General features: G+C 33.4%; 1 protein-coding gene across 2 annotated transcripts in view; it reads right to left on the bottom strand.

Annotated features, from left to right (window-relative positions):
• Positions 1 to 12,557, bottom strand: part of cdm (importin-13-like protein cdm) — a 389,177-nt gene that overhangs the window by 106,463 nt on the left and 270,157 nt on the right. For both annotated transcript variants that reach the window (XM_090408166.1, XM_090408167.1), the window contains exon 19: positions 7,474 to 7,526. In XM_090408166.1, the coding sequence (XP_090264292.1) occupies positions 7,474 to 7,526 (53 nt within the window). The remainder of the gene's footprint in view (positions 1 to 7,473; positions 7,527 to 12,557) is intronic.

The following is a 12,557-nucleotide window of genomic DNA, read 5'->3' as shown; positions in this document are numbered from 1 at the left end:
GTGTGTGTGTGTGTGTGTGTGTGTGTGTGTGTGTGTGTGTGTGTGTGTGTACTCCAGATGATGACCTTAATATGAAGGTCGAAACATCCAGTGTTTATTTTGATTCATATTAAACTTAAACTTTACTGTAACACGGTAGTTGTTTCCATAATTTATTATGTATTCATGATGTGATCTTATCTAATTTGCATGTCAACAGTTAGAAATGAATGAGATACAGAAAGATGATTAAATGTTAAATCAGGTGTGAGAGTGCACATTATCTGTCATTCATAATTTACTGTTTACTTTATGTAGATGTTACACTCCTAATAAATCCAAAGTACATCTGCAGGATTCCTGAACTGAATACGAAAATTAGCAATAAAAAACATGGAAAACATCAACTGCATCTTGAACAGAGAACCTATGGAACAAGTAAAACATTTCAGCTACTTAGGCACAATTTTTAGTGAAGAGGGCAAATTAATTATAGAAATTGACAAGAGAATTAGCTTTCATGGTAAGAAGTCAATGGATTTTTTTTTTTTTTTTGGAATAAGAGAAATTAGTCAAACCACTAAACCAACGGGACACTGTCAACAGGGCGACAGAATAAAAGATCAAATATGCAATTCTATTCTGTTGATCTATTACTAGGTAAAAATGAGTTAAAACAACTGTATAAACATAAAATTTGAAAAATCTCGCTTATAATTGAGTTTATTTTTATTGTGTCGTTAGGTTAGGTTACTACAAATTAAACTACAATTTATGTTTGTTAATTACAAAATAATATTAATAAATGAATTAAAAAACAATTTTTTTCTTTATTTTAATATTGTGCAATCATGCCTTTTCATTTCAAAATCATTTTTGGACCACTCTTTTTAACCATCTCTTTCTTAAATGATCCTACAAATTTTTATATATGATATAAAGAAAATATATAATATAAATATTTATTAACTAGCTGACTCATGTTTTGTATGAGAAATTTCAATATTTCTATACAATTCTTAATTCTACACAATAAAAATAAACTAAATTATAAGTGAGATTTTTCAAATTTTATGTTTATTCCGATCTTTTAACTCATTTTTCAAAAAAATATTATTTAAATTTACCTGGTAATAGATTAACGGAATAGAATTGCATATTTGATCTTTTATTCCATCATCCAGTTGTGTACCCAAACCAGCTGTATATAAGCACATTCAAGCCATTTTTAACTTACATATCTGAGAGCTGGGTTAAAAATAAAATTTGATCAAAGGACTGAAGATATTAGTGTTCAGAGAAAGATTAGAGGAGTGAACAGATGTCATCAATAGCAAAATCATATTAAAAATGGGGATATCAGAAAGGAACTTGACATTGTTGGCATTAAGGATTATGTGAGCAGAGTTAACCTCAGAGTATGGTCATTTAAACAGAATGGCAAAGGAAACACTAGCAAAGCAAGTGTTTTCTGTTTGAATGGGTACAAAGAGACCCAGAAGAAGATCTCATATACTGAAGCAAGACTAAGGTGGATTCACACAGAATCAAGTGCCTTATAAAACAAAATTTGTCAATATTGGATAGATTACTAGTTAGTTCATAGGAAAACTATCGATAGGAAATTAGTAATGATGTAACCTTTTCATATAGCACTTTCATAATATAATACAGTACATGATGATACATATTAGGTATTTGATCATATATAAAAATAGTCATGAAATTTGTATAATTAGAAACAATACTAGAATAATGAGTGGAGAAATCAGAGGAATATAACAAAGATCTGTATTTAAGTTTTGTCGATTTGGAAAAGATATATGACAAGGTGCCAAGAGAGAAGCTATTCAATATGCTACAGTTATATGGTGTCAATGGGGCATTATATCAAGCAATACTTAGTCTGTATTTGAGTTGTAAGTCAGCAGTTAGAATTGAAGGAAGTATAGGAAGATGGTTTAATGTTAAATCTGGTGTGAGACAAGGATGTACATTATCCCCTCTGCTATTCATTATCTATATGGATCACATTATGAAGGAAAGTGGTATTAAACATGATATCAAAATTGGAGATGTTAATGTCAGCTCTTTGCTTTATGCGGACGATGTTATACTTCTAAATAAATCTGCTACAAGTCTGCAAGATTCTCTGACTAAATTGAATAACCGTTGTAATAGATATGGTATGAAGGTCAGCAATAAAAAGACAAAGACATTGAAAATAGGCAGAAACATTGAAAACGTCTGTGAATGGAGAACCTGTGGAACAAGTAAAACATTTCAGCTACTTAGGCACGATTTTTACTGAAGATGGTAAATTAAATATAGAAATAGACAACAGAATCAACAAAGCTGGTATGGTAGGAAGTCAATTGAATAAATTCATATGGAATAAGAGAAATTAGTCAGAATACTAAATTAGCTGTATACAAGACAGTGTTCAAACCAGTTTTAACTTATGGATCTGAGGGCTGGGTCAGTAGTAAAACACTTGACCAAAGACTAGAGACTGGAGATATGAGAGTCCTGAGAAAGATTAGAGGTGTGAACAGATTGCATCAATAGCAATATCATATTAAAAACGATTATATTAGGAAAAAACTTTACATTGTCAGCATCCAGGAATGCATTAGCAGAGCTAATCTCAGGTGATATGGTCATTTAAACAGAATGGGCGAGGGAAGATTAGCAAAACAAGTGTTCTCTGCCAAGTTGGCAGGAAAACGACCCAGAGGAAGACCAAGATATAGGCGGACTGATACGGTACAAAGTGCCTTGGACGATAGAAATATAAGATCTGGTAATGTTGGAGTCTTAACAAGTAACAAACTGATTTGGAGGAAAGATGTAGATAGGAAATTAGTAATGATGTAAATTTTTCATGTAGTACTATCATATCCTGTACACCCCTTGAGGGTACCATGGCAGGAATTTGATGATGATATCTTCTCTGTGGTTTAATTCATGTTTTGTGTTCTGACCAATGAGTTATTTTTCTTCAGCATTTCATTTGGAATGCCATGGTTTAATTCATGTTTTGTGTTCTGACTAGGGAGTTATTTTTCTTCAGCATTTCATTTGGAATTTGGAAAGATTTTCTGTACTTCTTTCTGATCAAGTCTTCATATCTTGGGCTCCATATGTTACCATAGGTATAATAATAGTTTTATAGTCTGAGGCTTTTTGAAGTGCTATTTTTTCCATATTTTGTTTAATTTATTCATATTAGACCATCTTGTGTTAAGTCTGTATTTTACTCTTTCTGTGTTGTTGAGATAATGGGTGACGAGACTTCCAAGATATGTAAGCTTTACCTGTTCAAGTATACAATTTTCTAAATTTATTGAATTTTTTTTACTCATCTTCTCCTATTTTCATTGTTTTTGTTTTATTTAGACTGATTTTCATTTCAGAAGTTTTACACTCTTCATTTGAAATTTTTACTGTCTTTTCCAAATGTGCTCTAGATTCTACAAGAATAAGAAATAATAATGATGAATTATTACAGGTTAAACTTCCCACTTTTCTATTTGTTATTGAAGAAGGAATATTGTTATTGAAGAAGGATATCACAGATTTCCACTTAGGTTATGTTCATCTTTGATATTTTTTTTTTTTTGTGGTTTAATTCACAACAGAAAATATTCCGCTGCTAATACTTTGCTCGTTTATACCCAGCATCTTCAGCATAAAATCTGTTATGGTATGCAAACAGCAACAAATATTTAATAGTGGGAACAGTTTAAAATTATAATGAAATAACACAAAGAGCTAGTCCTAATTTAACAACATCTGTTATTGGATAAAGAGAACATTTTACATATATTACTTAGATCTTAAAATGACTGTTTCCCAGATTCTTGGAAAACCAATGCAGCCACACTTCTTGAGGTTTGGGGAATGTTTCAATAAACACTGCTGATTCCAAAAACAGACTGACTTGTACTGACTTCTATATAAAATGCATTTTTTGCCATCTAATTCTATATGAAAGTGTGTCCAAAGAATGGTTGGCCAGATCCAACTTAGCTTAATAATGGTAGCTAATGTATTTCTTATGTTCTCCATATGTCATCAAATCTTCCTGTATATCCATAGTACACCAGGTTACAAGTATAGGGCACTTCATATACTTCTTGGTATGATAAAGGAGATTAATTACAGGCTCTATTAGATCAACCCCAACATATTGGTTACCTCTTTTAGCAGGCATTATTCCTACAGAACTACGTAGATTGAATTCTTTAGTCCGTGAATTCCAAAAAATTGCTGGTAATCTGAACCTACCTATTCATCAGGATCTCCCAACTCTTAACGTCAATAGATTGAAATCTCGCCATCCATCATTATGAGCAGCAGAAGAACTAATGATTTAATAATTTTAAATTTAAATTTAAAATTTTAAATTTAAATAATTTTAATCCTTTATCAAGGTGGGAAGAAACATGGAAGGAAAATACGAAAGAACATTTGCATAACATCTTTAAAGGTGATCAAATCATCACAGGATCAGATCTACCTCGCAAAACATGGATGGTACTAAATAGAATTCAGACAAATCATGGCCTATGTGGAGATACTCTCTATAAATGGAACAGACAAACATCTCCAGAATGTGACTGTGGTGCTCTACGACAGACTATGCAACATATTGTAACAGAATGACTTTTAACATGCAGCTCCTGAGGCTGTGACCTGGATTACGAACTTAGATCTGAATTTATAATGACATATATGTTTCTTTTCTTTATTATAACATATTAAGACTTTTACTTTTAACTCTTATTTTAATTTTCCAACTTCTTGGATTAGATCTGTGTTTTCCTTCAAAGTTTTAACTTAAAATATTTTAAATTCTTCAATTCTGTTAATATATAATGACATCATGATTCTCTTTTTTAACATCATGTTTTTGCCATGAGCTATGTATTTATTAGTTATGTTGCAAAGTTGCTGAGGCATTTCTGTTTAGAGTATCTCAGCAACTTTGCAACACCAGTATCAATTTGCCCACATGATGCAGGCTAAAAGTAACCCAGAATGTATTAAGTTAGATGGGTAAAAGTAATATTGTAGTGGAGACATTACTAAATAAAATAAGTGACTAAGTATGATTTATCATATAATTTGTTTTTTATAGTATGTTCAAAAATTATTGACTGTAAATTAGAAATTCTGAAAGCAAATATTTTGTGTGCACTCTCCTCACTTTTTGGCTGGTGTGCATGCACACAGCATAGAGAGAACATTGCCATCAATCCTCAGCAAAATTCCACCACTGTACCCATACAGGGTGTCAGTTAGGACTGTGTGAGCTGGCCTTTTGAAATCAGTCTGTGTATCTCTTCCTGCTGTGTGCTTGTGCTTAGTATTTGTTTATACCCATGAAGATAGATATAAACAAATGGTTGAAAGCAGATGGATACAACAGGGATGCTCTGTTGATGATACCCACCTTTGGACAAAAGGTATGAAAAAGTTTAGGAAATAAGTGGTTGCTCTTGACACCTCAAACTGATTTTGTGTAGCACAAAAAGCTTATTAAATAAACTCCTATCATAGGTCAAATCTTCTGACTCTGCAACAGGATTGTCTGATGGCTCTCTGATCATGCACATGTAGTGATGGACAGACCTTTAATGTTCAAACTTCGCAAGTAATGCTGAGGTTCCACAAGGCTCTGTTCTTTCAGATATTCTTTTCCATCAGTAGATGAAAAATCCAATCCAGTTTTTACTGACAACAGTATACTGCACACTTCTTTTGCATTTGACAAACCTTTCATTACACCAAATCACAAAAATTTCCAGAATATCAAACTTTGCAACCCTGAAGTCTTGAAGTTTGGGATACGTCGATGGGAGGCTGCATACTCGACTGGAGGAGCTATACTGGAGGGAAGCAGGGGAGACAAGAGATCTCTTATACAACGGAATGATAACTCTTCTATCCCTGAAATTCAGGGGCATATTACAAAGGTGGTGAAGGTAACCCAGAGGAATGCTGCAATACTGAGAAGGATGCTGATCTGCAGGGATAGAAGAGTTATCATTCCGTTGTATAAGACCCTGATCAAACCACAATTAGACAACTGTTCTCAAATTTGGTCCCTAGGAATCGAAGGGGATAATTAACTGTGGAAAGGGTGCAGAGGAGGATAACAAAGATGGTTTCAGGACTGCACAATGTTAATTATAAGGATCAGCTAAGGGAATGTGGACTGCAAAGTTTGGTACATAGAAGGAGAGGCAAAATGATCGAGACTTTTTAAACCGTTGAGAGGCAGTTACAGGTTGGACACTGCAAAGTTCTTTCACTTGGTGGAGTAGCAAGAGCGATGACAAGGAGCCAACCCTGGAAAGTATGAAAAGAAGCTGTGAGCAAGAGGGTGAGGAGTGGTTTTTTTTGAGTGGAGGGTGGTGGAACCGTGGAATGCATTGCCTGATAGAGTGGTGAGAGCTAGAATGATCAATGAGTGGTATGATACTGTTTCCTAGGAAGGACCTCCTGTGATGAGTCTCTTGACTCCATGGAGAGGCCTGAATAATAATAATGATAAATTCTGATCTCCAAACTATTCCTTCTTGGGATTCTTTTTATCTTGCTTTTAATGAAACTCAAACTTCTGCATCAGATGAAATTTTCCTTCTCTTCTAGGGAGAACTATCTCCAATCTTTCTTGTTAGAAAAACAGAAATATTGGCTCCTCAGCATCCAAGAAATTAAGTTCTCTCTCAAGGTATTATTTTGTATCTGAACAGCAACTAACTATATAAATCAAAAATCTATCCAACCAAATTTGAGGTGGTGTTTCTAAAAACATTTGATTAAGTACATAAGAAAGCAATTAGGTGGCTTAATGACCATCTCTCACAAATCCACTGAATGTGATACAGGCATTTTCTGTGGCTAGCATTTTCAACAACAAATATTTCCATGATAATGTTCATCCACTGATTGTATCAGTCATTTTCCTATTCTCCTTTAAATATGTTAAAGCAGGAGCAGCATATATTCACCATCCCTTCATCTCAAAGAATAAATTTTTTCTTCACTTTCATTTATTTCTTCTACTATTGCATTTTGGAACAGTCTTCCCTTTCATGTATTTTCTAAAGACTAGTTAGCAGGTCTTTGTATCCAATGTTAGTAAACAGCTTTATTTTTCCCCTCCCCTCCCAACTTTCTGCAATCATGGTGCTAATATACTATAGGTTAAACAACTTCTTTAAGTCACCTAATTCTAAAAGCAATATGTTTTGAAGTTTAAATAAGATAGGTTTAATTTTTCTAACAATGTTTGGTGTAAAGTACCTGAATAATGATTCAAAATATTGGATTTTTTTAAAACTATATAATAAATAATAGTTAATGTCATAATGCAAATTAATTTTTAATTTGCTTATAACATGTCATATCATGTGATTCTGCTTCGAGGAAAACTAGATGTGTATTAAAATACAATAAGATAACATTAGCAGTAAAACTTACTTGAGCAAATGTTTGGAAGAAGATATCAGCCACTGCAGTATGCTCTCGAAGATCTAAAATCATTGCACAATATTAAATTTATCTGTTTTTTTTTTTTTGTTTTTTTTTACTTTCTTCAGTTTCATAGTAATAGAAAAAGTACTACAGTCAACTGTGACTACAACATAACCCATTATAGTGAACTTAATTATTTTCATAAATCACTGAAATGACATGCACCTTTTTTCCTCTTTCAGAATACAAATAATGCTATTCTTAAAAAAAAAAAATCTACAACAGCATCCAAGAAATTAAGTTCTCTCTCAAGGTATTATTTTGTATCTGAACAGCAACTAACTATATATAAATCAAAAATCTATTTAACCAAATTTGAAGTGGTGTTCCTTTTATTCCTAAAGTTCACTAAAGAATGATTTAACTGCACAGTATTAAAAATATTAGTATAGTATAAATATTTATGTTTTTAATGAGTAAAACTGACAATACTATATGTAAATTTAACAGATGATATCCACATAGATACATGCTTAATATTATCTTATAATAAATGCTGCATGTTATACTTAAAGGAAAACATGACTGTAGAGTATTCGCATGATGCGACAATGAACTCTTTACTACAGAAGCACTTTACAAATTTTAGTCATTATTTTGTTACCATTTTTAATAAACAAAATTTAGGTATAATTTAACTCTGTGATATAACTCACTTGATTTGGGTATGCCAGATCAAGTGAGTTATATATTTGAGTCAATTCAGTTTTACTATTAAATCTCAAATACAATTAAATGAAGCATTTAATGAGATAGAGAAAACAGGTTACTTTTAAAACTTTGACTGCCAACTAAGAGATAACTAGTAGTGGGCATCTATATCAGGATAACAGCTGAGTTACGTCATGTCTAGTTTTACTGAATATTAGTATACTAGTTGAGTGCTCCCCACCAGAGCAGAACTAGAATCATTCAACCAATAATATAATCACACTAGCTCTGAAAACTGTTTTTTTTTTTAAAAAAAAAAAAAACCTCTCAAATAGTTCTAGTTATGAGAAACTGAAAACAGTATCAACAATTATACATTTTTGAAGAGAAAATACTAACAACCATGCAACACTGGTGGCAAGTTTACATGTGTCAAACAGCAGTCAACATGTTAATAAAATAAGTAAATAAAACTTTCATGCATGATGGTACAACATGACAAAATTTCATGCCGGCTGGGGTGTCGCCCGGTTAAACAAGGCCCCGCCCCCATTGTTTTCGCCAAGGAAACAGAGCGAACAGCAAAAAGTCAGCTACTGGAACAAATCTGAAAGCACACCCCAACTCAGCATCACCAGAGTTAAAGATCGGTATTATCAACATAAGAAACCTGAATGGCAAAGAAATGGAGCTAGCTGGAGGATTAGATAAGTACCAGATCGACATAATAGGGGTGACTGAAAATAAAAAGACAAAGAATGGAGAAATCTTTCTGAGCAATAGAAACAAAATGTTATATTCAGGAAATGACAATCAAGGAAAAGAAGGAGTAGCCATAGTATTCAACACAAAATACGAGGCTAATCTTCTTGAATGGCAGGCAGTCTCAAGTAGAGTGATGTGGGCAAATATCAGAATGAAGAATTGGACAATGAGACATATTTGTACCTATGGTCCCACAGAAGGTTCTACCAAGGTAGAAGTGGAGGAATTTTTTGAAGCTATTGAAAAAGCAACTGACACAATGAAAAAGGAAAAGTTGGTTCTTGTTGGGGATCTAAATAGCAGAGTAGGAAATGATTGTAAGACATACAAAAATATTTTGAGAAAATTTGGAGAAAAGAGCAAAGCTAATAATAATGGCAAATACCTGTTGGATTTCTGCTCAGGACATGGACTGGTTATTACTAACACCATGTTACAACATAAAAATGTGCACAAATTCACATGGAGAGAAGAGGCAAGGAAGAAGAAAAGTCTCATTGACTATGTTATTGTTGATAGTGATGTCTTCTCACTGGTGCAGGACACGAGAGTGTACAGAGGATTTGAAAGTGGAAGTGATCACTATTTAGTCTTGTGCAGGATGAAATTGAATTTCATATTGAAAAGAATAACATGTAAGAAAGTTTTAAAGCGAATAAAAGTTGAGCAGCTCTCGGATGTGAACTGTAGACCAAAATACACAAAGATTATTGAAGAAAAAATGAGAGTTTGAGAACAGGAACCGAACCTTGGGGATTCAGTGGCAAGCCTTCAAGAAAAACCCTCATTGATTCATTCAGCCAGAGGGGCATGTGGTGAGGTTGTCTGCAAGGATAGAAAAATCAGAACTCCATGGTGGACACAGGAAGTTAAAGAGGAAGTGAAGGAAAAGAAGAAAGCATATCAAAAGATCCTTTCAAATAAGTCAGCTTTTGCTCTTCTAAACACTGTGTAAAACTAGCTAAACAAAAGTCATGGGAGGACTTTGGCAAGAACATAGAAAATAAATATCAAGAAGGTGGTAAGATATTCTGGAGGTAGTTGAAGAAGCTTAAAAATGGAGGAAAGAATGTTGTAAAAGGAATTACAGATGATAAAGGTGACATGAAAACTGGAGAAAAAGATATCCTTGAAGTATGGAGAATTACTTCAAAAAATTGCTAATTAAAATGAGCAGTGATAGCACAGTGGTAAAAAACACTCAACAGGCATAAAGTCAGGAATACATATCCATGCTTGAAGTAGAAAAAGCCATCAAAGGCTTGAAATATGGAAAGGCAGCAGGAGTAGATGATATTCGACCAGAAATGCTGAAGTATGGTGGTTGCACTGCATAGTTCAGGAAGCCTGGATAGAGGGACGAATTCTCGATGATTGGAATAGAGCTCTAATAGTACCCACATATAAAAAGGGAAATAAAACTGAATGTGAGAATTACAGAGGTATTTCCCTACTGAGTGTTCCTGGCAAGATCTATGCAAGTATACTTGAGAAACGGTTGAGAAGAATTGTGGAAGAAAAGCTTGGTGAAGAACAAGATGGATTCAGGCCAAATAGAAGCTGTAAGGATCAGATCTTCACTTTACGACAAATAGTTGAGAATGCATGGAAATATAACAAAGATCTGTATTTAAGTTTTGTCGATCTGGAAAAGTCATATGACAAGGTGCCAAGAGAGAAGCTATTCAATACGCTACAGTTACATGGTGTCAACGGGGCATTATATCAAGCAATACTTAGTCTGTATTTGAGTTGTAAGTCGGCAGTTAGAATTGAAGGATGTACAGGAAGAATGGTTGAATGTTAAATCTGGTGTGAGACAAGGATGTACATTATCCGCTCTGTTATTCATTATCTATATGGATCACATTATGAAGGAAAGTGGTATTAAACATGATATCAGAATTGGAGATGTTAAAGTCAGCTCTTTGCTTTATGCAGACAATGTTATACTTCTGAATAAATCCGCTACAAGTTTGCAAGATTCCCTGACTAAATTGAATAACTGTTGTAATACATATGGTATGAAGGTGAGCATTTATAAGACAAAGACAATGAAAATAGGTAGAATTGTTGAAAATGTCAACCGTGTTGTGAACGTGGAACCTGTTTAACAATAAAATATTTCAGCTACTTAGGCACGATTTTTAGTGAAGATGGTAAATTAAATATGGAAATAGACAACAGAATCAACAAAGCTGGTATGTTAGGAAGTCAATTGAATAAATTCGTATGGAATAAGAGAGAAATTAGTCGGAACACTAAATTAGCTGTAAGACAGTGTTCAAACCTGTTTTCACTTATGGATCTGAGAGCTGGGTCAGAAGTAAAACACTTAACCAAAGATTAGAGACTGCAGATAACAGAGTCCTGAGAAAGATTAGCTGAAATATTTTATTGTATTATATCATGAACAGATGGCATCAATAGCAATATCATATTAAAAACGAGGATATTAGGAAAAAACTTGACATTGTCAGCATCCAGGAATGCGTTAGCAGAGCTAATCTCAGGTGGTATGGTCACATAAACAGAATGGGCAAAGAAAGATTAGCAAACAAGTGTTCTCTGCCAGGTTGGCAGGAAAACGACCCGTAGGAAGACCAAGATATAGGTGGATTGATACGGTACAAAGTGCCTTAGACGATAGAAATATAAGATCTGATAATGTTGGAGTCTTGACAACTAACAGACTGATTTGGAGGAAATTGTAGATAGGAAGTTAGTAATGATATAAATTTTTCATGTAGTACTATGATATCCTGTACATCCCTTGAGGGTACATGTCAGGAATTTGATGATGAACTTACATGCAGCTCAAATACCATATTATAATAAGACTTCTGATTTATCACTGCTGGAGAGTCCATTAAACTTGAGGACATGAATGAGCATAAGCATAACAAACACTCTTAACTGATTTCTTAGTGTGCATATCCTTTCATTTAATAATTGCAAGAAATTAGACTTATTCTTGTGAGCTAACCTACTATAGTTCGATGTCCCACTTACAAGTAGATGAATCCCACTTATTACAAGTGAAAAGATGAATCATCTTATTAAAATACTCTGGATCAGAAATAGATGCTGAAGGTTTTTCCACTTGGTTAGACTATACATTAAAGATGTCAAGAATTTATATTCTTAGCTTATCCTTTATTCAAGTGTAAGAAACAAAGTTTGCATGTGAAATATTCTACACTTGGATAAAGGATTAAACTAAGAATTTCTTGGTATCATTAATTGAAAAAAAATTTAACATCTGTCTCTGATCCAGAGTATTTTAATAATAAGATGATACACCTTTTCATTAGTTCTATCCAGGAAATATATAACTTCTGCATTACTTAAACCTCCGTATCTTTACTGGGTTTGGCTTCCAGTGACAGACCAATTGAAGTAGAGGAAGATGCTCTCCTCAAAAGAAAAAAGTTGAAAGACCTGTATAAACAGAGAAGCTGGTTCATAGCAAACCAATGCAATGGTATAGAATGAAGCAACATCGTTACAAACATTAGCATAGAAATAAGAATGAAAGAAAGACATTTTAAAATAAGAATACAGCAGCACTTAGTGCTTCAGCCTGAATTCTTCAATAGACAATTCACTAAATT

Source organism: Typopeltis vanoorti, chromosome 18 (genome assembly GCF_054136105.1).
Source record: "Typopeltis vanoorti isolate ZY-2024b chromosome 18, IOZ_Tvanoo_1.0, whole genome shotgun sequence".
Lineage (NCBI taxonomy): Eukaryota > Metazoa > Arthropoda > Arachnida > Uropygi > Thelyphonidae > Typopeltis > Typopeltis vanoorti.
The sequence above is the reverse complement of the archived record's forward strand: the minus strand, read 5'-3'. Positions and strand labels throughout refer to the sequence as shown.